Consider the following 26,342-nt stretch of genomic DNA (forward strand, 5'->3'; position numbering starts at 1 on the left):
CCTGAAGTGGAAGGGACCCATAAGGATCATTGAGTCCAACTCTTGGCCCAGCATAACATAGCCCCAAGAGTCATACCATTTGCCTGAGAGTGTTGTTCAAACACTTCTTGAACTCTGTCAGGCTTGGTGCTGTGACCACTTCCATGGAGAGGGTGTTCCAGTTTTCAGCCACCCTCTGAGTGAAAAACCTTTTCCTGCTATCCAACCCCCAACTCAGCTGCATGCTATTTCCTCAACTCCTGCTGCTGGCTACAAGGATGCAAAGGTCATTACTTTTCCTGTGCATCAGTTTCTGCCCTTTGCATCTTGTCCTATTGGTTGGCACCACTGAGAAGATTCTGGACTCATTCTCTTGGCACTCCCCCTTAAGGTGCTTACAGACATTGAAAAGGTCCTCTTGCAGTCTTCTCTTCTTGAGGCTGACAGGCCCAGCTCCCTCAGCCTTTCCTCCTGAGAGAGATGCTCCTGTCCCCCAGTCATCCTCATTCCCCTCTGCTAGATCTGCTCCAGGAGCTCCATGTCTCTCTTGGACTGGACACAGCACTCCAGATTCTCCTCACCAGGGCTGAGTGGAAGGGCAAGATCACCTCCTTCAACCTATTGACAATGTTCTTCCTAAGACACCTCGGATACTATTGACCTTCTTGGCCTCAAGGGCACACATCTGGCTCATGGACAGCTTGTTGTCCACCAGCATCCCCAGGTCCTTCTCTGAAGAGCTGCTTTCCAGCACGTCAGCCCTGTACTTTCTAATCTTCCTAAAGCAGGGACTTAGTCTTCATTATGTACATCGAATACCATGTATAAACTTACCTTCTAAGTCAATGAAGTTATCTATAATCAAATCTGTATGTGTTAAATTAACTTCTTAATTAATATTAAATTTAAAACAAATCCTGTTAGAAATTATCTCTGAGAAGGTTCTTCAAATTAGCATTGTGGTAAAAACATGTCTTGGGTATTACTGGGTAAATATTATCACCTTGGGTAATATCCTTTTTCCCATTTTGGACAGTTTCAACTCTTATTAGAAGTCTAAGACAGTACTAAAAGGCTGTAAACCCCTAATTCTGCACATAGAAAGGTCCCCAGAACAGCCCCTGCAAAACCCAAACCTGAAACTATTGACATCTGGCAAGGGTTAATTGGTGCTGGGAATAAGAAGCTCTTATGAGAATAGAGCCATACTATGCTGTTCTGTAGAGAACCTTGGGAATACAGTGTCCCCCCTAACACTAGGGACTACTTCCTTAATCCTGTCAAGAACTGCAAGTGTGAATTGCCCACTGTGTCTTTTAGAGGCATGCTCAGCATGGAGCTTTTTTTGAATGCTCCTTTTTGTTTCAAGTGACAGAACAATCCCTGAGGAGTGCTTTAATACTTCTGCCTTAAGATTAGAGTCAAGACAGAAGCGACCTGCTTTCTCTTTTCTCCAGCGCTGTGTTACTCATCAGGGACAGTCTTTTGTGTAAATACTGTATTTCTGTTTCTTTCTCATGCTCTGTCCTCAGCTCATGATCTTCTTTTCCTGTCTGTGGGAAGGGAATTAAATCTTTAAAACACGTGTCTGTTTCAGCTCTCAACCGTCATTTTGTCATTATATCTTAATGCAAAACTTTGAAAATTAGTGGCTTTGGTTCATTCCTGGGTCCACGGGAAACCTTCTTATTAAAGCCCTGAGAAAATGAGGCTCAGACTGTGTGGTAGTTACCTGGACTTGGATTGCTGAGGAAAGCCTTGTAGCTGATTGCACCTGACCTGCGAGGTCTTTGCATACCTGTTTCACTGATGCTGACCTAACCAATGCTGTGTGTGCGGAACTCACCGGTGCTTTCAGAACCTTGTTGGTAGGTAACAGCTTTAATGACCTTGCAAGCCTGCATTTGCTTTTTGATCACTGTGATTTGAAGGCACTCAGCACTCCAGTAGACACTCTCAGTTCTTTCTCTCGTGGAGAAATACATGATTTTTTTTTTTTTTGATATGAAGAAAAGCAGAAGCTATTTTTCCAGGATGGAATGTGCCTGAGGTGTGGTGACCACCTCAGAACTGTGCCATTAACAGTATCAGTCAGGATGTAATCCTGCAACACTGAAGTGAATGCAGTGGCAAGGTGGCCACTATTGAAGAGGGACCAACACTTCACTGTCAACAGTTGAAAGAAATCGATGTACAGCAGTTCTTAAATACTTCTCAAATTGGTTAATGAGCTATTCTGATCAAGTGGGGGTTTTTTGCTGCTTCTTGACCAGTGCTTTCTGTGAGGCAAAAATGAAACATTCTCAGTAAAGACCCTTGGGAATATTTTTTTTTCCTTTTTTATTCTTTTTTTCTCTTTTTTTCTTTATTTTTCTTAATTTTTTTTTGTTTTGTTTTAAATAAGGTATGAGACTTTCCCCCCCTTCTTTATTATTCTTTTAATATTAAAGTTATTAAATATTTATGCTGTGGGCTAGAGAAGTGGATGGTTTGAAATGCTTTCAAAGTATAATTTAGGCAAACAAAGTAAAAGTCTTTCCTCTTTCAGTAATAGATATCTCAGTGATTAGTGGCAAAGAAGAATATGAAAACATTGTTTGAGTGGATTTTTACATAAATGGAGGGTCTGAGAGAAACTATGGTAGATTTCCTTACTTAAAATTCCTAGAATCACAGAAAGGGACTAGAAAGGGACTTTTAGATGTTTTTTTCCCAGTCCATTACTGAAAGAGTAGCTGAACTCATTCCCTGAAAATGACAGCAATATTTCACAGATAAGCTCGATTTTGTTAGGTAGGTTGTTCATCCTCAATCCAAAAATATGAAAGAAGCTTTAAAACAACAGTGGTGAACTAAATTGCAAACAGTATCTTTTACTGCTGAATTACAATTTAATTTCACTCTACATAGATACCATTCGATAAAATCCCCAGATCATATTCTTAAAACCATAAGAAAATGGAGGCACTGTACAGTTTCTGTGGAGGGAAAATCAATAGAAACAGGTTTCTAAAAAACGAGGAGTTGACAAATACTGGCAAAATACATCTTCAAGTATGCTTTATTTGCAGGTGATTAAAAATATTTTTAGGCAAAAAACTAGTCAATCTTATCCAGTACAAGATAGAACATGATTTAGTGCCTAATGCCAGACAGACTGGAAAATGTGTCGATAGGACTGGTGATGCAGTTGATGAATTACACATGATTAAATGGCCCACATTCATATAGTAAAAAGACCTGATACATACGTATGAGGAATTATAAGCACTTCATATTTTAACAATAAGCAGGAGATTTGGTATGAAAAACAAGGGACTCAAGGGGATGGGAAAGCTACAGACATCTTAGTAATATCAGAAGCCATCGACATTTTTTTTAAAGACATTAACTTGCTCCTGCAAATGACTGCACTCTTGAGAATAGTATTTGCAATTTAAAACTTATCTAAAACATCACCAAAAGGTAACACGAATTCCTATTTTTTAAAAATTATTTTGTATTAAGAATTTTGCAAAGAACTGAAATATGGCATGGGCAAGAAGCATGAATTATCCACCATTTCAGAGACTTTGCATTCATCACATTTAAATACTAGGTGTCTGATTTCTGAAAGTCTCATGCAAAATCCAGCTATAAAAACTCACCACAGAATATTTTCAAGGATAAAAAGCTAATGTTTTTTAAAGCTCTGACAGACATCCAGTTGTGAAGGTGAATTTCAAAACTAATGGTCCACATTTTCAGAGGACATTCAAAAATATAGTTGTTGAACTTCCTGTAAATGCCCAGCTCTTATCTACACTTTGCATGGAATATTTACCAAAGCTATAACATTGGACAGTTAATGGAATATATCACTGCCTAGAGTAGTAACATCAGTATCTTTCCATAACTGCGTAATGAGAATTAAATAATCACAAAACAAATTCCTATTATGAAATGACTTTTTTTTCCTCATGTACAATATATATATATTCATTTATATTGAATATAAGTCCAGTAATACTATCACAGTAATGTGCTGTAGTAGTCTTTCATAGTGAGAAAACTGCCCTAATCATCTTTAACATGCAAAGCTTGGAAGAACCAGAAATTCACAGTAAGTAATACAATTTGTATATGCATCTTCTGCCATCCTAAAGTTAACCAGAACACTCAAGACTGTTGCTTATTTTTTTTTCTATGTTTAACAAAAGCTACAGTTCTGTATACTGTACATTCACAGTGGGATCCCAGCCCCCTGTACTATCTGCAAGAAAGATCAGGTTACCACCCTCCATCAGAGTAAACATTCTAGTATTTAATATAATAATCTTGTGATCAGTTGTTCCTAGCTTGAAGCTCAGCAGTTCAAGACTTGATAAAATTCTCCTTTTCATCTCTCTGCGAGGTTTCTTGCTAACGCATTTTGTAGTCATTAGATACTGACATTTCACATAGCTGTCCTTTAAAATCCAAGTCTACTGTGAAATCCAGGTCACGCTGTAAAAAGATTTAAATGCAACATGTAAGTAAGACCATAAGTTTACTGTATTAATTCAGTTATCATTGCTTGGGTTGAAAAGACCAGCAGATTCAAAAGATTCCTGTGGTGGTTTCTAACTTCTGGTTTTAAATGGTGCTAACACTGAGAAAGCAGGCTGTAAGATGTTTAATAGCATTCACCATACAATCTGTGCTTAGGTCCTATTTCTATACGCTTCCTGAAGTGGATTTAATGTCCTGGTTACTTCCTGGTTTAGGAAGCTTCTGAAATGCTGTTATCATATGTATCCTATCAAAATTTTTATCTCCCATTGAGATGCTCTTAATTTAGGCCAAAGGGCCTTCCCACTAGGGGGTTGTTGCAGAATAGATCTAGTAAACTTCCCATTGTACAGTCATTTTTTATCTTATAATGACACGTTTATAGGGAAGAGGCACTACACACCCCTACAGAAAGAAGCTGTGTCTATGCAAGCTTTTGAAAAACTTCATGTTTCAGAAGAACAAAGCAGTAGCAAATCCTTTTGAACCGAGGTGGTCTCTCTGTCTTATGACAACTATCAAGAACACATTTATTTTAGCACCCAAATCTGCATTCAGGTGCTTACTGTTGTGTGAAGAAATTTGAGATATTTTATTCATTTTTCCCCTCACTGAAAATTGATACATTCAAACCAAAAGAAAATATTCCTGTCCCCTTAGGACAACATAAGGGTGGGGAAACAGATTATTTTCCTCTTTCAGCAAGTAGCCTCAGGGGTGAATGTGTTTGTTTTAATGCCAAGTTTATTTTATGTTTCTTTCTCCCTCTGTATCAACACTACCATATCCAATCTGTGTTTGGTATAAAAATGGAAAGGAGTAAAAAAAGGGAAGACAATGAAATGTTAAGATTTGTTGCAGTTAACAAATGCAATTTTTCAACAGTTACAACTGCATAGATGGATTACAGGTTATTTTAACTGCTGTTTTGTAATAGAGAATGAAGAGATACTGCTGAAGATTTTTGGCAGACAATGGTTCAGTGTTTCTCCCAGAAGCCATAATTCTCATGTTTTGTTCTACCCAGCCATAGGTTTTCTAGCAGACCGTGTCTCACAGTCTCCTTACCAGTTAAAAGAAGCACTAGAGGGACTGAACCCATAGCAGAGAAACTGAGGAAGTTTTCAGCAGTCATGGTAGTGTCATATCCATCACACTTTTGCTTTAGTCTTAAATAAAGCATCTCTATTTTCTATGCAAAGGCACAATTTTTAAGCAACATTTTCACTCAGTTACTGAGTTCAAGTACATTCGATCAGTGAGTCCATACAAGCATTCCTCTGAAATGTGTTACTTAATTTCCTGTTGGACTGTCCTTGGGCACTGAGTGGCAAATCACTCAGTGCCCATAGATGTGGAACTGAAGTGCTTACTCTTGATCACCCTGTGTTGGCAGAAGGGATCTTTCCACTGATTTCAGTGACACTGTGAAAAACCCCTTGCCTGCTTGCGTCACAAAATGTGAGTAAAGCTGATTGCAGAGGGCAGCTGACTCAGTGATGTATCTGAATCCTGTCTCCCTTCCCATGCTAGCCTGCTTGCAGGCTGACTTCTGTAACATTAGCACTGCTTTACCACTGCTGTCATCAGCTTTGGTGAGGCTCTGACTGGAGCTCTTCCTAATAAACATGAATGCCTTCAGCACACTCATTGTTTTACCTCTATGCATTTTCTTTATTGTTGATCATAGCTTGTGGTCAGTAGAGGTGGAATTAGGATCAGGGATGCTGACTTACCACATTTTTTGCATTTGGTTTCATGGATATAGTCCCATAGATTTCTTCTCCTCGTCTCACAGTTAAATAGTCCTCCAAGTAGAAGACAGTTTGCTTCCAGTGAGTATAAGGAGCATCAGGTGCTAAAAATACATATATATGGGTATCGCTTATTGAAATTTCTTAAATGCCTTGCAAATCAAATTATGACTTGGAAACAATTATGAAAAATTCTTTCTTTTCATAGAATACTTTATGTACTATATTATGAAATATGCTTTAGAACACAATTCTGTTGGCTGTCTGGGAGTTGTCTTCCAATTTTTACTGGAAGGTGTCAGATGTGAATCACACCCAGCAAGAAAGATTCCACAAAAAGGGTTACAGGGCAGGATAGGCACATTTTTATGCTTTTCTTTCAACCCACACATGTTCAAATTGGGAAAATCTTTACCACTAAGTGCTTTGAATTTCAGAAATCAAAATTACTTCAAAAAGCAATGATAAAAAAGCATGAAGGAAAGGTCCATCAAAAATTATTAATCGCAGTGCTGCAGATGAAACATTTGAGTAGGGATCCCAAACCAGCAAATTTTTTAGTTTCCAGGATAGAGCGGATGAAAGGGCATTTGCACCCTGATCTCTTTTGGGACTGTTAAAAGGTATTTTGGGCAATTTGCCAGAGATGGAAACTGATCTAAATTAATTTCTAGTCTTGCTTAGCAGAATCACTTTGAGGACCCTTTGCTATTTCAGGTTTTTAATTTACTTCTTTGGTTCTATTTCTGATTTAAGTTTCAATCTTTGAGCAGTGCCTAATGATCTTGTACTGGTCACTTTTTGTTCCTACCATTCTTGCAGTGAAGAGCATCTAGGAACGTAAGAATAGCTGTAGGAGCTCAAAGACTTCCTAACTTGGCAAAAAAAGCCTCTGATAAATTTATTTTTCTTCTATTTGTATCCCCCAGTCACATAAGGTCACTGTATGGTGTCATTATTAACACTTTAATAAAATAATGATTTTATTTCCTTTCAGCATCAATGTTTCAAAAAAATTACTTGGCTTTGAAAATTGTTTGTGACTGGGGAAATACTGATGCTTTTTAAAAAAACTGGCAGGACAGGAATTTTTAACTCTTTTCTAAAATTCTAGCATCAGAAGACCTTTACAAACCAGCTTTTTTCAGAAACTGTGCTGGAAAATTGGTATCATCAAAAGGAAAAGGATTTTACCAGATAAATTCTGTCTATGTGTCCAGGCAGTTTTAATGACTGTTAATCCCAATTGTTAAATGAGATATCTTTTGTAGGAGTTCTGATCCAGACTGTTTACCATTTGGACATGGCTATGTAAAATTTCTAACTGAAAACATGTCAGACTGAAACAAAATTGAATTTATATTCTAAGTCATAACTGCTGCCTTGTACACACCCGCGTAGTTGGTGTGTAGGGCCATGTTCCCCAGAAAAGCCTGACATAACTGGGAACTTGTGCCCTAACAACAGGGGGTGTGTGTAAGGCAGGCCCAGGTCTCCAAGTCCACCCCAAATTAAACACTAATTCATAATTTATAAAAATACATATCAATGAAGCATGTTTTGACATGTCCTACAAACTGGTGAATTTTACTGAATTCAGTGCAGCTTTGCCAACAGACAGCAGCTGAGAATCTTTACCAGTCTTCTACACATTAGTGACCTCCAGCAGCAGATGGCCAAACAATCTTTTCATGGAGTAATTCTTCTGCACCTGCCATATCATGATAAACTGAACAGAGGCAGAGAAACACTTCACCCTCCTGTCTAGACAAAGGCTGTCTACAGGATGAGGTTTTTGCATTTATTGCAAGACACTCTGGTTTATTCAGTCTGGTAAACAACGCCTTAAGGGAATGGAGTTATTCCTTTAAATATCTGCTCACCAAGGCAAGTTAGAGTTTCACATCTGGGTTGTTAGAGACAACTCACATAATCAGTATGTGTGTTTTTATAGCTTGGAGAAAATGGTAGTTTTGGTCTAGGCTCTGGGGCAAGCTTTGTTGGGTTTTGGATCTGTGGAAAACTCGGATGCAGAGCTGCTATTTCTCTCTGAGTTGATAATTCTCTGTCTAATCTGAGAAACTTGACACAGGATTTAGATATAACTGGCGAGGGACATACATTCACAGGTCATAATTCCTGCTGAGCTCCAAGCTTGATAGCCATTGTGAAATTCTGCCTCTGTTTCCACAGAATTCCTAAGAGCTGTTGTCCTTTCCCCATCCCGCTCACCACCCCCAAAATTACAATAGTTTTTATCACTGAAATTCAAATGTGGTGGTACATTAAACCTTCCTGTACCATCTAACCAGCAGCACTGATAGACTGATAGCAACAGAAATGAAATTAAAAGAAATACAGATTACCTGTAGAAAATCCCATCTTCTTGTGGCACTTTGTAAATTCGATATTAAAATAGGTGACCAAAGCATGAATGTAATCATTACGTTGAATTTGGAGGCAGAATGCAGAAGTAAATTCCAATTCCTCAGTCTTCACTGTATAAATATCTACTTCCTGTTTGGAGGAGAAAGAAATGACATTTACATGCAGATGTCTGTGACTCTCAGGTTAAGTGTTAAAATGAGGTGCGTTAGTATTTCATTTAATGATCAGACACAAAGATGACTGGCAGCTCTTTAAAACTGTAAGCAATCAGAGGTGTATTCTAATATACCAAATCATGAGCAAATGAGGCAGTTATCTGACTAAGCTGAGAGAGAGGACTCTCACTGAAGAGTGTGTGTTCTTGGGAATGGCAGGGAGGGGCTGTAGGAGCTGGGGAAAATCAGGCTAAAAAGGTGCTCTGATAAATACAGGTAGATGTTGAAATGGATATATAGGTCCAGTTCAAGATCTTTTATCATCAGGGACTGTCAGCATGAGGAAAGATGCCAGAGTTGAGTTTTTAATAAAAATATCCTTATTTGGTTTTGCATCTCTGGAAAGGAAAGCGATTTGACAGTGTCAAGCAGTCAAAACATCTGAGGCACAAGAGGGGCCTTCTTTTTGATGGTGATGTTTTCTAGTTCTGTTTCAGGTAACTGATTTCAAACAGTGAGCACAGGGACCTTGCTATTGAACAAGACAGACAAATTATGTCAATCATACTATGGCTTGATGGCAGTAGTTGGAAGAGACAATGTAGTCTTCAGGATTGCTTATTTCCATGAATATTTAAATCCCACTGTTCAAGGCTTAGACTGTGTTTTTGGGATGGATCTGATTTTCCCAGCTAGGTACTGCTTTTATCTAGGTTGTTTCCAAAAGTTGTAGTGATGATAGGGAGGATGCTAAGTCTGAAGTACTATTCTAATGCTGTGGGAAATGTGTGCACTTTCTGGTTACTTCATTGTTCACTCTCGTTGCTCTGGTACCCTTATTGCTCATGCATACAGGAAAAGAGAATTTTGTAGGCAGAAATCCAAATTTTCTCTACCAGCTGAAGTCAGGAATTGCATGTCTGACCTCACCAGCATTTCTGAAGACTTGCACTGCAAGAAGGGAGAGCAGAGTCCAGACTGCCCATTAGAGGGCTCTTTTAGCCTCTTTTAGGGCTCGTGCAGAAATTGCCCTCTGTAATCTAAGGTAGTACTGCAAAAAGAGACATAGAAAGATGCAGCCATATTTCAGTTACTGAGGTCTCTGCATGGACCACATATGTGTTTCTGAGACTTGGAAGAGGAAGACTTATGGGGAGATGATTTAAGCAAGCCATAGCTTTGGCCTGTCTGGTTAACATTATTGTTCAAGAACAACTTAACCATAATAAAAATTACTCTACTGCATTGCAACGACACCCTGAGGCATTAGTGTTTATCCTATGTGACCTATGCATATAACTGGTCATTTAAAGCTGTGACAATCTTAAAATGTTTTTGGCTTTTCCCCCTCAAAAGAGGGTAAGAAAAAAGCATGGTAGGAATGAGAACTTCTGAGGTCTCCTGGCAGAGTTCCACAGCAGCCTGCAAAATTTGCTTTGCCAAGCTAAACTGGACTGGTGGGTGATAGCTGCAGACTTCTGTAATTTTTAGTGTCTTTTTAGTGATCTCACTGTGGGGAAATTGGGACTTAAGTCTAGTGATGAGGCACTTAAAAAGGAAGCTAGCTCCCTCTCTCTGAGCTGTGTTTGCTGTGCTGGGTAAAGTGGAATCAAAAGCACTAGGAAATATTTTCATTAGAGAAGTCAGTAGAAATTTCTCAAAAATATTAAACAGATATCCTAAATAAACTGTTGGTCATTTTTTCAGTCCTTCTATTTTAGGACAGAAACGTAGCTTTTATACAACACAAGGTAAGAGACATTTTTTATTAATTAATATAATTCTGAGAATGGCCAAGTCTGGTTTTGGTGATCTTGAATTGTACTCTGGCAACCATATATTCTTATATAAAATGGCAACACTCATTACAGCTAACTGCACAGGAGACAAATGATAGAAACTGCAGTTAAGGTTGCTTCTAGAGTGCCATGGCACATCTTTCCTGTTCTCCTTCCCAGACAGTCAGGCTATTCAGCTAGGACTTTGTGAGCATGGAAATAAGCTAAATGTACAAATCTCAGTGGATGTCCAGATTTGATGGAGTTCTTTCATTTGATTGTTTGTTTGTTTGTTTGTTTTTGGATCAGAGAAGAAAACACAACTGTTTTACTAAGTATGAAACAAACTTCTCCGTATTTTTGGGCAGTGTTACTGAAAGCAGTAGGCCCCCATCAGGACACCTGTACACTTATTCCTGAGTTCACTTACTGATTCTGGTGGTTTGAAGATGCTTTGTTCTCACTACTCTCCCTGGCTGATTTGCTGTGGATGTTAAACACAGGATTCATATTTGGCAGGACAATTCCTGTGTCCCTCAGATGTATTTAAGAGATCATGCACAAGAGAATGGCTCTCACAGCAGAGAGGATGCTGCATTCCCTGCATGCACCATCCCTAGCGCGCCTGTGGTCCAGTGCCTAAAGTTCCTTAAAGCATTCAGGACTTGAGTTACATCCCGTTTCTGAGGAGTAAAAAAGAGGAAATTTTACACAAGTCTCCAGCATGTCTGGTAAGTGCCATGGCTACACAGCATGCACAGTTGATGTTTTATTTTGCTGATTTTGTAGAACCGTTCAGAGCATCTAAATTAAAATTGAATAATTGAAATAACTGCAGAAGCACAAGGCTCTGACTGGTGTCTGAGGAATGTATCTAGTGACTGGTCCATCCAATGACTAATGTAGAGAGAACCCAGACTCATCTGGTAGGCACCCTAAATTAGCTGCTTTGGGTTGAACACAACCCTAAAAATCCCTCTGTGAATCTAATATGAACAAGCTGTGCTATCCAAAAGTGCTGTAATAAAACATTTGAATAATTAAACATTATGGCTTTGTTTATTCTCAAATGTTTTCTTAGGTTAATATTATTCTCTGAATTCACAAATATTTTCAGGAGAAAAGAAACGCATTTTATATAAATAAACCATGTGCAAAAATAAATTAAATTAAAAAATATATAACTACAGAACCTGTTTTTCCTGCTTTCATATTGCTATCTTGAACACAAATCTCCCTCCTTCATGCTTTTCATTGGCAATTTTTTCTTTGCTTAGTGATCAGTTTGTGAGATTAGCAACTGATTCTGGAATGGAGGGTGGTTTGTGCATGAGTACTTATTACCTGCTTTGCTCTCATGGTGCCTCTACATGGTACAGCACCATTCAGTTTATGGACAAAAGATGTCAAAACTAAATATAAAACCAGAATAGAAACACTTGGAAAATTGTTGTCCGTCATCTTAAACGAAATTACTTTCAAAGACCTTCTAAATAAAGCATTGGATTTGCACTTCAATTAAGGGCGTGCAGCTTTTTATTCCAGAGCAGCCAACCCATTTTGCTCCCTGATCTCTTTCTCTCTGGACGTATTTCATAGAGTCTAAATAGCTGTTTCTTTTGTGTGTGCTGCAATTTTAAATCGCCCTGGTTGAGGCTGTTTTCAGGCACAGCCATCTTGTGTTCCCCTCAGTGCAGATGGACTGTGCATGCATTCGTACTCATGCAGAGTTTCTGCTTCTGTTCCTTTGCTTTCAGTAAAGGTTTTGCAGACTGGAAGCACAGCTTTCCCTTTTACATATGGGAATAGTTAGTGCTGTGTTTTTCACTGGCAAAAAGTGAAAGGGAAAAGATAGAACTAATTCTTTGGGATAAACGAGCTCTTGGATTCATGGACCTGGTACTACCAGTGCTATTGATGCAGACAGCCTTGTTCAGGACAGTTGTCCCACATGAGGATTCCTTCACCTGAAGGGAATTTTAGATCTTTCAAGTGTTCCTGCAGGCAGTTCCTTCATTTTTAACATGATCTTGTGAACAGGATTTAGTGACCTTTCTGTCTCACATGCAGAGCAGGGTACCAGTTAAAACTGGGTGCAGATGTTGGGGCTGAGAGAGAATTCTATATAAGGCTAAGAATTAGGAAGTTAGAGAAATAAATTGAGTTCCAATTCTGATCACATGTTCTGCATTTAATTATTTCATCATCAATTCAGAACTGATGCTTAAGACTTTCTTACTGCAAACAGAATCATTTACCCCTTCTCCTCAGCAGTGCTCAATCAGTAATTTCCAACCTCTATTTACTAAAAGGCAGGGCAATTCAAATTCATATCTAAATATACCATGTCTCTCTTCATCCAGTATTTGCACAAGTAAAATTTGTAAGACACAAGGAGCATCTTGCTTTTGGGAATTCCATAAGAAATCAAGGTATCAGTGTTCATGCTCAGGTCATGTGACAATACTGAGCATGTGAAACATGCAAGACTTGGCTAATCTAAAACTGCACAATTTTCCTTCCTAACGTGCTAGCATTCTGCAATGATCCCTTCTGCAGCTGCTTCAAAGCAAGCAAAACATTAGCAGCAGGTCCCAAAAGAGCCCTGCAGCTGGGTGTAAACAGTCACAGTGAGGTATATTCAGAATTACCAAACCTTTATTAAGCAGGCGTTGGTCACCACTTGCTTTGGATCTACTATGTCCACCAAGGGCTCCTTCATGGCAACATCCCTAATACAGGTCATGTCAAAGCCGTACACATTCTCCCACCCTGTCAGGGCAAATGGATTTGTCAAGGTCAGCAGCAATAATAGAAAATATTTTTTGCTTCTCAAAACATTTTTCTTTTGAAAGAATTTCTACCATCCCCTAATTTTCAGATGTCTCCTTCAGCTCTTTGCTCCCTGCCCCAGCTAGGGCATCTATGTCATCATTGCTATTTTACAGATAATGCAGTTATGGCAAAATAAGCCCTCAATGTATATCTTTGAACAAGTGGCCCTTATTTTTTGGTGTCTCCAAAACTGTTTTATATGAGATTTGTCAATGATTTCTGTGGCTTTAGATGCTTGTGATTGTTGACCAAAATAATCTGATGCCAGGCTGAGTGTTGGGGTTTTTTTTTGTTTTTTGTTGTTGTTTTTTATTTTTTTTTCCTCATAGATTGCCACTCAGTTGGCAGTTCACATTCTCTTTTGATTATTTTAGTAGTTTTAGTTTCAGCAAGAAAATTACTGGCAGGAGTAGAATTGCAGGTGTTTCAATAGTTGGGGCTCCAAGTTTATGACAGAAAAGCAAAAGGTTCACTTTGAAAAGATTTAAAAGCCATGCCAATCCTCTATATTTGAATTGTTCTTCTGAGTGTTCCAATAGATGCTTCTTATCATGTTGAGGATTTTTTGCACAAAATGAAAACATTGAGAAATGAAGAAGTACACTGGCTTTGCTTTTAAGTTTGCTTAACAAAGTGAAAACAAGAACTGTCAAACAAGTGAAATCTTTGTCTTCTGAAGCATGTAAGTCAAGGTCCATTCAGTGCTTCATCTCAACATCTAAACTGAATACCATGAGTGTTTTTATAAATGGCTTGAACAAAAAACAAAGTAAACAGAACACATTTGTGAGCATGTTTGAAGTGTCTCATTTTTTTCCAGAGCATAGCATTTGAGCTACTGGGGTTTCCAGAGGAGTATGACAGAAAATGTCATGTGATATAAAAATCTGCATATTTCTAAATTGGAAAAACATGGACATGAATATTCTTTGATATCTCTTTATTATCTCTTTATTGGGTTGTGAATTTCTCAACATTTCATGGGAGCTGAAACTTTTGTGTCAGGCATCAAGAACGTGTGAGAACTTCAGATTACATTTTAAAAAGTCATATATTTTTATGTGATTACTCAGAAAAGATTAACTAGGAAACCCTGAAGAAACAACTTATTAATTCTTTATTTATTATTGAGGCCTCTATAATTTACTGCACCTCAGCCCACATGGGATACCTTTGAAATATGTGGCCCAATCTGTCTTAGGGAGAGAGCTGTCACAGGAGGTAAAAAATAAAATTATATGTTTTACATTTTGCAGTAAATCAGAGTAATTGACTGTAGTAGTGCTCTCTGGCATTAATCTTCAGTTAGAAAAATCAGAAGTTAGATTTTTTTAGAAACCTCATATTGCATCATTTCTTTATCAATATAATGGTTCTTGAACGCTCTTTAAAATGCTCAAGTCTGCATCTCATATGAAGGCAAGACACTATCCTCCTTTAGAGAGAAAAAGATGAAAAATTGAAATGTAAGGAGACACCATCAAGGATTTAGAAATGGAAAGGAGAGAAGATGGTGGTGCAGATAGTGGGACAGAAATAACTGCAGACACAGAGGTATATAAGGTAAGGGGGGGAAGGGAAATCAGAAGTGAAATCAGAAAGTAAGGTGTCTTAAAGGAAAACAACATTTTAGAAGAGGAAAAAATGTACATTTTTTCACATGGCTCAAAATGAAACAATTTGAAAACAGATGTATTGTCTGTGAGAAAAGAAAAATATTAAAGTCTAGAAATGAAGGCGTTCAAAAGCAAAATGAAAGATTCTAGGCTAAAATGGCTCTGATTCCTTTACAGAATGGATGCCTCATATATCCATTTGAGTCTGTATATTTTGTAAGGAGTTTAACTGTCAAGGTCATCACATAGCTGAGGAGAAAAATCTAGGCTGTGCTTGAGAGGGAGATATAATCCTTCCTGGCACCTACAGAAACTTCTTGTCACCGCCCCACTGCACTGGGCTCGCTTTTGACCCAAAATAGCAATTTTGACCAACTGGCAGTTCTGTGTATTAGCACTGAATTTGATTATAAAACACCAAGCCTCTTTTCTGGGAGGAGGTGAGAGTCAAGGAATGAGGAGTTAGGCATTTTTATTTAAAGGTTGTCTGAACTCACTAATTTAACCCAAATTTTCACATGTATCTTTGGTTAATAAATCTGCTTAGGAATTTTGTGGTTATTTTTTTCCCATAATGAAAAATACCTTTAAGTGAAACTGCTCAGCTTTGAAAAATAAATAAAATCAAGAAATGTTGAAAAGAAGAATGAAATAATGTAAAACTTGTTCATTTGATCACAGCAGGAGTCTGGACTAGGTCACTTGTAGATGTCACTAACAGCACCAGTTATTCAATGATACTTCAAGGAAACTCTCCCAACATTTTAAAAGAAAAGGAAATGTCAATTTTATGCATCTATGAAGTATAAAAAACCCCAAAATTAGAACCCTTTCTTAACATATAAGTGAAATTTAAATTTCTGATCCTTATTTTTAATTTAAAAATTCTCACATTAAATATTTTTTAAAAACTTATATGTGTTATGGCTTTTTTTTTTCTTTTTGACAAGCAATCATGGAGATATAATTTTTTTCTAGGTTTATTTCTTCACATGTACAAATTATTTGCATCTTACTACTTTTATATTTTTGTTATGTTAAAAACAAAAATAAGGGCCTGAATGGCAAAAGAATATTACTGGGCTTTGTGGCTGTTATGATGGATTATGTATTTATCAAAACAACAACTAAACTAAATCTCCTTTAATCCACATTTTAAATATAGCTAGAGGCATTAATATAACTCTAGGCGAAGTCTTCATCAGTTTATACATGCATCTCTCCTTAGTGCTCTTTAAATTACTGCAAATTTCCTGAACTTATCAGCAGACCAACATTTTCTCAGAGTTCACATTCATATTGGAATTCTGGCCTGCAGAGACCACAGTAGGCTACTGGAAATGAAAGATTTTAGGGAAATAACCACAGAAAAGTGTTACTGGCAGGTGCTTACTCACAGTGAATTTTGAAGTCCTTGTACTGTCTGTCTTCAATTGCTACCACGTACAAAGCAGCTCGGTCTGGAAACATTAGCCCTCCAGGTTTCTGTTGATGAATTGTGGGGAAATGGATCTCGTAATCTATTCACCTGACAAAGACATCACATTTTGAACTGCACATACAAAAACCAGACAAGCACCCCTTGCATGCCTTTATTGTTTTCCTTCAGATTTGCACACCAGCTTTAGCCTTGCAGCCTGCGGCAATGTCATTAGACAGTGTCTAGGCAAACTTGGCCGGCCAGCACTTAATCAAAAGCAAAGCTCTTTCACTGAGGTTCCCTTTGTCATCTCCTCGTTAAAGCCTGGGAAATGGCACTTGGAGATGTGACTGTGTCTCGTTATGGCCACAGTAGGGAAGGGAAAGCTTGCAGTCAGGAAGTAAATGGTGACTGCTCCAGCGAGGAGCACGACATGCAGAGCACCTACCAGCCACTTGTCTCGTGCGAAGATGACTGTGTTTAACATTGACTCATAGAACAGACAGTAACCCATCCACTCGCTGATGATGATGTCTACTTGATCCACAGGTAATTCAACTTCTTCCACTTTACCTTTAAATATTGTGATTACTGAAAAGAGAATCCAAAGAAATACGTTTCACATAATAAAACACCTAAGATCCTTACTGGTGAATGTAAGGCTGACCTTTTCAATATGATTCTCTTCTTGAATGCCTGTCCATAAGGCATGACTCCACGTGACTCAATGCACTTCACACTTTAAAAACTATTCCGAGTCCATATAATAAATAGCAATTTTAGTAGCAGTATAAAAGGAAAATAAATAAACAACGCAAAAATCAAAGGCCAAAAAAAAAAACCCCACCATGTCTAAAAACAACAGAAAAATAGGTCTTACCTGGTTACCTGCATGATCTCATTTTAAAATGCCCTTTAAAATTTGGCAGATTTCTAGATCATTGACCAAGTATAGCAAAGAATCCACTTAGAGGCATTTAAACATCCCTGCAGATTTAAACACTAATGCTTGAATGCTGGGCCATATTTAGTTCAGTTCTAACAAATAATTTTGTTTTAGGACCACTACACAAGTCATCACTCATTCCTGCTTAAAAAAAAAAAAAGAAATCCTATTTACAAATGTATTTTCAGCTTGTGCTAGATAATTTTCAGAGTATGTTTCTCTCATGCTTTTATTGCTTGTTGCAGTGGATAAAGTCTCATGGTTCTGGATTCTTCCTTGAAAAGGTAACAGATGAACTTGAAATTTAGGAATTAGGTGAATATTTTACTTTCCATTACTAATTTATAAGATTACTTCACTACTCTTAATTAATGGCAATTTTAAATGACAGCGGTTTTTATTGATGAAATAGTCAACATTCAGTTTCAGAAAAATTAAGGTAATTTAATTTAATATAACAGCTAGAACTAGGTTAGCTGGCCGAGTCTGGAAGTGTGGGTTGAATGATTTTTAGAACTCAGTCCAGGGAAAAGGAGGTTTTGTTTTTCCCAAATACATGCAGTACTAGTATTACTCTAACCAGATGTGGCCACTTTATTTGCATAGCAAATTTTAAATCCAGACTGGCCCCCTGAGAAATTGGAAACACTCTGACTCAGACTGGTACCACAAAGTATCAGCTGTAAGAGGAACCTGACTGGAAAAGAGCAGAGTTCTCTTCTCTTTGCCATTATTTAATCTCATTTCTTTCACAGTTAGTGATTCAACAGTTCATCTCTTGTTATACTGAAGAATCCTCATGTCTATAAGCTCCAGCCATGAGTTCTCTTTAGTTCTCTTTTCTCCCAAGAACTTCCACTGCCCCAATTCTTTTGGAGTGAATTTTAGCGCTGTTGGCAGCTGCCAGAGGGACACACCTGGCTTTGAAGCCCCCTGCTTATACCCAGAACAGTCACAGTGTAAGCAACAGCAGCAGCAGCACTGGTTTCTCCCACCTCCCTTCACCTCATAAGGCATCATGTGGGGACAGATCATGCTGTCCCCAGATGTATTGCATGTATCTGTTCTAGAAGCAGTGGGTTTTCCCTTGGTTCAGCCCCTTTTGCTGACTCTGCATTGCTCAAAACATTTGGGGGTGTGGGGAAAGGAAAATTTCCATGAGCAACAAGATCCTTTGGCTCAGTACCTGGCTGCATTAAAATAGAAGTGAATGTGGGTCAGTGTGGAGTGTGAAAGTGTAAATGTTGGTTCAGGTGTGCAGTGTGCAGACCAAACTGCAGTCAGGCAGACTGCTGAACCTGCCAAGTCTCCTCCCAAAGGAGAGGGCTCTGCTCCTGCCTCCACAGTTTCCCAGTGCCTCTCTCCTTGTAGAAACAGGAGGAAAAAGCAGAGATAAAAACCTTCCGCACCTTCTGGAGAACACTGGAACCTTCTAATGTATTCTGACAGTGGTTCCTTCACAGACAACTCCTCTGCTGGAAATCCAAACACAAATTGATCTGCAGTGTGCTATTTCTGTCTCTAGCCAATGAAAGCCGTTCTGGGAACGCACAGCCTCTGCATCCAAGGTTTAGGACAACCACAGAGGTCACACCTCACTGCTTTAGTGCCTTATCCCTACTGTGGAAAGAGTGTTTTCTGCTCCTTTGCTTCCTTCTTTTCCTGAACCAAGAGTTGCATAGGCTGGCTGGCCCCTTGTATCCCACACCACTGCTGTTTCACACCACAACACCTGAATGCCCAACAAATGTACAATAAATATTCCTCCCAGAGAGCTCAGGGTAGTCACAAACTGCCAGTGATGGCAAGAAAAATCAGAGCAGATGTGAACCAGCACAGAAACTCATTCCTGCACATGTGCAGGCAGAGCATCAGCGCAGACACAGCTGAAAGTGGGGGCACTGGCTACAGCCCAGCCATGACCTGCTCTGCAGCAAAGGCAAGCTCTTCACAAAAAAGCACTTTAAACAGGAGCTGTCTCACAGCCTCAGTTAAAAAAAGACTGACTTTTTAGGTTGTTACAAAGATATCTTGAGTGCTGTGATTTGGAGGAGGATTGAAGGCATGAAATAGAACTTGTTGGGGATTATTTTTTGCTAAGGGTTTCCAGCAGCCTGGGGTTACATCTAAGTTTTGGTTGGTTTTTTGTTGTTTTTTTCTAATTTAGATTTTCCACATACTTGGAAATTTCATCAGCTTTCTTTTCAATCAAAAAAGTTTTATATGATATTTTTATTTTATGATTTGAACATTTTCATTTGTGTGAGTGTGCATTTTGATAAGGTTTTGAAAAACGTATTTTCCTAAAGTGGGGAGTCAGAAAACTTAGCAAAAAATTTTTGCTTTAAACCTTATCTCAATTTGAATGTCAGTATAGGTGTTTGTATTTCTATTCTGTTTAAAAGAGAAGGTGGAATTCTAATGGCAGAATTAATTTGATAAGTTCAGTTCTAATATAGAGTCTTCCTTCTCCTATGCTAAACCAAACTTCCCATTGATCATTTCTATTTCCTTTTTTCATCTCTGATAAATACAGAATTGACAGTAATCCCTGTGAGGAATTATTGTAGTGCCTAGAAAAAGGTATTTGGTTTTGCATTTACATAAGTATATTCTGCAAAACTACCATTTACATGTAAAACACACAACATAAATTAATCAGCAAAAGCAAAACAGCTATCTTCTCTTTTTCCTGAAAAAAAAATTATATAAGTCTTACTGTTGTCCAAGTGGTTGGCCTTGATAATTTTTTCTGAGTAGTCAGATATACTTGAGCATTCAATCTAGGAAAAAAAGAAAAAAAAGAAAAGCAAGATAAAGAGCAATTTATCTGTTAGAGAGCTCAGCTGTGTGAATGAAAATTATCTACTGAAGGCAGCAAAGACACTACAAAGCATTTAACCATTGATAAAGAGTAAATCAAACCTGTGGGGAGGATCATAATTAATGATGTTTTAATATTTAAATTGCAGTCTGTGTCTCAGTTAAAGTGGCTCCTGTGGAAAAGATTGCTTTAAAAATTATTGAAATGTGAAAAAAACCCCATTATTAATTATATTTAATTTATTCCTGGTACTACAGAGTATTGCCTCCTCCCCCACAACAATCTGCAGAACGGAATGAATTAGGATGATGCTACATTTCCATATATATTTTAAAACAAAATGCATTCAAACTTTTTCAATAATATTAAAATTCAAATACTGGTCTATGCCAAGAAGCAATTGTTTTCAATGTGAAAAATCGATATTCTTTAGAAAAGCTGCTATTCCAAAAGAATGCAATAATTTAACATACAAGAAAGAACTGAAATTTTCTGTTTAAAATAACATCCAGATCTGCATGGCTTTTTCTCTGAGCAGTTCCGTGCTTTTTCTAGGAAAATAATTACAGAGTGCCTCCGAGTTTTAGATTTGCCCTTAAACTTGGTAAAATCTGTGTACTAGCATAAAAGCATGTTTGCAATGACCTCTAATATCTTTAAGAGAAAAACTACATTCCAAGAATTTCTCTTGGTTTTGTGCCCCTTGAAAATCATGAAGGCCAAAGTTGCTTGTAGTCACTGAATCAGTTCCTAATTTACCTCTTCCAAATTCGGCATTAAACAGACGATACTACTTTGTATAATCCTTGTCTCCCTAATTCCCCTGTGGGAATGTCAAATAGAACTATATTATCTCTAATGAAGTGGTTTATATAGCCAGTGAATCCCATTTAATCTCTAAAAGCTAAATTGTGCTTGACCTCTGAGACAGCACTCACAGATGGCAGGACAGCAGATGCAAGGACACACAGATCCTTTATTCTTTTTATATTGTGCACGAGACATAATAGCAGTCATATCAATCCCAGTCCCCACGGGAGCACATTGATTCTGCTTAGCTTGCCTTTGGATGTAAACCATTCCTAAAACGTGTCTCAATGGCCTGAGCATAAACCAAACCTGGCTTGTGGAAAGGAGCACCTGAGTGCCAGGCCAGAGATTTCAAGGAACAAATCCTTCGGGGTGAGTGACATCCTTTGGCTCCATCCAGGTTCTTCGCTTACTGTAAACTGTATGGACTGTGTGCCCTGTCTATATTACTGCCATTATACTCATTTTCCCTGCCTTTATTCACATCTGTCTGGTATTTTCAATTCCATTGCCCATTTTGGATGGTTTTTAAATAAAGCAGGCGTAGGTAGGTGTTTGGAGGTTGCTTTCCAAACTTTCTAAAGAACAAGGTGCAAAGAAATAAAAAGTTCTCTCTCATGAATGACAACAAGTTTCCAAAAATCAGTTTCAGATGCAAAGAAGCAAAAGAATAAAACCCCCCAACATTTAAATGTTTCATGAAGGAATACATATTTCAGAAAAAAACTTGCTTTAGGGTGGCTAAAGCTATTCATCTGTATTTTGAATTGGACTCTATACGGTGGTTGAATTTTATTTTAAAAAGCAACCCATTTCAGAAAAAAGAAAACTGAATTCTGCAGGTGAAGAAATAGAGGAAAAATTGGTGTTGTCAGATTTTTCTTCTCAGTTTTCTTTCAAGTCAGTGATCTGCTCAAATCTGCCCTATTTAGCAAAGCGTTTGGATTTTATGAAAAGCACATGTTCCAATAAAGAAAGTCTGTACCTGAGTTTATAATCACAGAATCATAGGACGGTTTGGGCTTGAAGAGATCTTCAAAGGATTGCCCTGATTCAAGTGAAGGATCCTGTTCTTGGCCGTGTTGAAAATCACAAGGTTCACACAGGCCCACTCCTCAAGCCTGACAAGATTCCTCTGTGTGGCCTATTTTCCTTCAAGCACATCAGCTGCACAAAGCAGTTTTTTGTCATCTGCAAACTTGCAGAGGGTGAACTCAATCCCACCATCTATTGTCCTTAATGAAGATCTTAAACAGCAGTGGTCCCAGCATGGACCCTTGAACTGCTTCAGCTGTATCTGGTTCTCTGTGTGTGTATTCACCTCTGCTTTAATTTTACTTCTCAGTCTTCAATCCACTGCTGCAAATGTCTTCTCATTTACTGTGGTCTCTTCCTGAAACAGTCACAAGATCCCCAGATTTCCCCTGGGCTGTGTCCTCATCACCACCTTTTTATACAAAGCAGCTGACATCTAACATCAGCCTTCATTTTCTGTGTCTGTTTAACTCCTTCTTTTCTGCACTGTTTTGTTTGTCTGAAAATAGCACGGAATTCACTGCAATGACTGTCCTGAATTTTGTATGACTAAATGCAGCAGATGAACCAAGGCTTCAAGGGATATTTTGTGTATTTTTGTGTCCCTCACTGACCCCTCCCAAGCAACAAGAGCTATGTGTCAATTCTATCTCTACATTTCTTACAGCAGCTCCCCTGCTAGATTAACATCACTGCATTGTACCCTCCCACAGGGGCTAGGGCTCAGAGCAGGTGAAGAAAAAACAAAAAATGAGGGGGCTGGTTCTGTTCAGGTTGTAGAAGAGATCCCCCCCATTCTAACAGGAATCTAAAAGTATCCCAAAAGGGCTTGCAAAGAAAGTAAAGTCAAACTCTTTTCTGAAATGCACAGGGACAAGACAAAAGTCAGTAATTATGAGCTGTGGCAAAGGAAATTCCTGCTGATTGTAGGCCTGGAATAGGTGCTGAGAGAGTATTTAGAGTCTCTGTACTTGGAGATTTTCCAAATTGGACTGGACATGTCCTTGGCCAACTTGATGCAGCTTTAAGTTAATGATTCTATGATTTACATTTCTTGAAGACCCAGAGATAATTCTAACTGTTGGCTTAGGCAGTGGCAAGGAATAAGTTCCAACAGTGGGTAAGAAGGGATAAGAAGAACCAGACAGAGTAGTGGATGAATTTGAACCCCAAGAGGGAAAGTGTGAGTAAGAGGAGAGTGATTTCTGTAGTCAAAAAACCAACACTCTGCATTTGTCAACAGTTTCCACATCATGCTATTTGAAAAATCACATTTAACTGTAGAGAAGAAACTGGAACATCACAGCTCTATGTAATAACTCATGGCAAATGTTTGCTTTTTAAATGGAACACTCACAGTTTCCAACTGCAAATATGACCATAAATTCTCAATTTGACTATAAGAAAGCCACTGCTAGGTCTGAAATGGCTGCTTGTCCAACACAAATCCACTCTGCAGCTTGCCGTGTACAGGGTTCAGGGTGAGACAGCTCATCTGACAAGAAGGTTGAAACTCTGTGGCTGTAGCACAAGTTTCACACCTAAGGGAGTTCCTCTGAGAGCTAAGTTCCATGGATTGCACACCCACCAGCTTCAGCGATGAACAGTCCATCGGTGAGCTGGCACTCGTGTGCCACTCAGCTTTATAAAGTCCTGAGGTAAGGACTGAACTCTAAAGAAGTCCAATGGGGGAAAAAAACAACAAGACCCAAACGGGAAAAAAACCCCTCCCAACAACAACAACAAATGTGGAAAAGTATTTGCTTTTCTTTTACTTGGTGAATTTTCTGCCAGTGAGCTGGCTCACTGTAGAATCAGATAAGCACCAGTGCCAGCACAAGGGAGGGAGGGAGACCATATGGCCAGGGATCTGAGAGATGGGAAGGTGGGAGCACATCACCATCATTTTGTATATGCTTATACTTCTACAGCACTGCAACATCTTTGCATGAGACCTGCATTTCTGCATCACAGAAAGCTGCTGGATTATCCTCCCTGAGGCTTCGATGTAATAAATCATATTAATAAATAATAGTTGGTTTACAAGAAAATACCTTCCAGCTGCCTATCACGGGCTTAAACTCCAAAACTTTTTCCATCTATCTATAGTTTCAGACACTAGTCTGATAGTCAAATGAGATACTCAGAAGTTACACTGGATTTTGAAAATATAAGCCTGAGAATTGAAATGGTATTTCATGTATCATTACCAGTAATAAAGACACACAGTTTGGGTCCTTAGTGACATCAGTGTCCTCAAATGCACAGATGTACCCAATTAAGTTTTAGTAAACAATTTTGTTGAAGTACACTGAGAAACAGGATCTATTTCCCCTTTTCTATGTTGCATTATGTCTTCAGGGCAAACAGAAGTCCAAAGCAAAAAGAAACTGCATTTGTCATTTTAGAGTCAGTAAAAATAAGTTTGAATATACTTAGTAAGCAAATCTATCCTCTCCATAATGACTTCTCTGCAGAGAACAGCACATTCATGCTCCTAAAGTTCAATGTATTTAAGGTAATAATTTCCTTCTGCCTCTGAAAAGTGTTATTGTTGGCACAGAAAACATGCACATGCTTTCTTGCACAATTTGCTGAGTTGTAATATGCAGGGAAAAGTGTATTAAGGAAATGTGTTTCCAAGACTACAAAGTTGCAGACCCTGAAAATTTAAAAAGCAAGATAGTTCGCTTAACCCCTCTGAGTAGGAGTGAGCCTCTTTAACATTTTTTTTCAGCCAAGAAGAAATGTGAATATGTACCAGAACACCAAAGGTTTCACATATGAAAAGATATTTACATCCCTATTTGGAAAAGGTGCAGCAGTGCAAGTCATAGAATACAACAGAACTGGACTGAAGTCACTATAGACCAAGCCATAGATGAGCTTGGAGAGTAGAATTTCAAACCAAGACAAGTAAGAAAAGGTAAATCACAAAGCCAAATTGTCAGGCAAAATGCACAAACACTGAGAGAATGTGAGAGAAAGTCTTCTTACCCCATATACCTTCTTGGCTCCTGCCTTTGCAGCAAACATGGAGAGGATTCCTGTGCCACTTCCAACATCGAGGACAATCTTATCTTTAAAAACATGTTTATTGTGATACATTGAGTTTCTATAGGTTAATGTGCGCACTTCATCTTTTAACATTTCCTGTGATGAAAATAAAAGGATTGTGTCACTATTTGAAATGCTTATATGCCTTCCACACTGCTGCTGAATGTATTCCCTTGCTGTCATTTAGGCATTATTAACACCCAACATGAAGGGTTTCTCAAGTACTTTGGGGTGCACACATCAAAGCAACAGTAAAACGCCAGCTACTTAGAGCTGAATTATTAAGAAGCAGCATGATGTCCCTTGTATAATTTTATTCTGCTATTACTTCACTGTTACAATCAACAAGCAGAATGTAATCTAACCACAGCACTGCTCTGGGAATAGACAGAAGCCATACAGAAATCCAAACTTTCCTTTCCTCCTAAATCATGCACAGCCCAGAGCCTCAGTGGAGGGACCTTCTGAGGTTCCTCTTCGGACAGAAAAGAAATGGTTCCAGAAGACATTGTACAACAGCAGGCTTGACAACCTTGCTCAATGTGAGGCAGAAGCCCACAGCAGAGCTTAGAAATTCTGTATTGTAAGGTCCTCCCTCACTGCTCTTTCCACTCATTTTCCTGATCAATTTCCAGAAGATATTAATGTATCACCTAGACTACTATCTCACTAGTTTGAGATACCATTGTTAGGTCCTCATTTTTGATGCACTGATAGCAGCAGTACATTCATTTAATTCCATCAATACCTTGCTTTCTCTTGTACATCCATCAGTCAAACTACATCAAGAAAGAGGACCCAGCTCAAGACCCAGGTGCCATTTTTAAGAGAAGTGTAGACCATTCAACACAGACTTTAGTTTTCTGAAAATGCTTCTGTTATGTCTGGAAGGCTGAAGGTTTGCTTATTCTATTGCCTAGTTTCATAGTTTAAGCAAGTAGACAAATGAGTTTTCCAATTTCAGGATGAGAAGGATCCGTTCACTGCCCAGCAGTCTGAGGCAATCGTGAACTGGATTGTTACACATATCAGTCACTTACTTACCTGTCTTGGCAGGACACTATGTGTGCTCAGTAACTGCAGATTAATAAAAGGCCACTTTTATCATAAAGCATGGTTTGGTGTCAGCAGTTCATCACCCCTGGAAAGGTGTGAGTACACCCTCATGTGTGGAAACTGTTTCCACACATATTAAGAACAAGAAGGTAACTGGGA

The 26,342-nt window shown here is 38.4% G+C and overlaps 1 protein-coding gene across 3 annotated transcripts in view; it reads right to left on the minus strand.

Annotated features, from left to right (window-relative positions):
- Positions 1-3,022: 3,022 nt before the first annotated feature.
- PRMT8 (protein arginine methyltransferase 8) overlaps positions 3,023-26,342 on the minus strand; it is a 57,513-nt gene continuing 34,193 nt past the window's right edge. For all 3 annotated transcript variants that reach the window (XM_054269652.1, XM_054269651.1, XM_054269649.1), the window contains exons 4-11: positions 25,068-25,223; positions 20,121-20,184; positions 16,904-17,046; positions 16,433-16,520; positions 13,241-13,356; positions 8,630-8,780; positions 6,246-6,367; positions 3,023-4,464 (exon numbers count right to left, since the gene is read on the minus strand). In XM_054269652.1, coding sequence (XP_054125627.1) covers positions 4,381-4,464; positions 6,246-6,367; positions 8,630-8,780; positions 13,241-13,356; positions 16,433-16,520; positions 16,904-17,046; positions 20,121-20,184; positions 25,068-25,223 — 924 coding nt within the window. In that variant the 3' untranslated portion in view covers positions 3,023-4,380. The remainder of the gene's footprint in view (positions 4,465-6,245; positions 6,368-8,629; positions 8,781-13,240; positions 13,357-16,432; positions 16,521-16,903; positions 17,047-20,120; positions 20,185-25,067; positions 25,224-26,342) is intronic.

Source organism: Melozone crissalis, unplaced genomic scaffold (genome assembly GCF_028551555.1).
Source record: "Melozone crissalis strain CALT ecotype California unplaced genomic scaffold, PUWL_Pcris_2 ptg000008l_1, whole genome shotgun sequence".
NCBI lineage: Eukaryota > Metazoa > Chordata > Aves > Passeriformes > Passerellidae > Melozone > Melozone crissalis.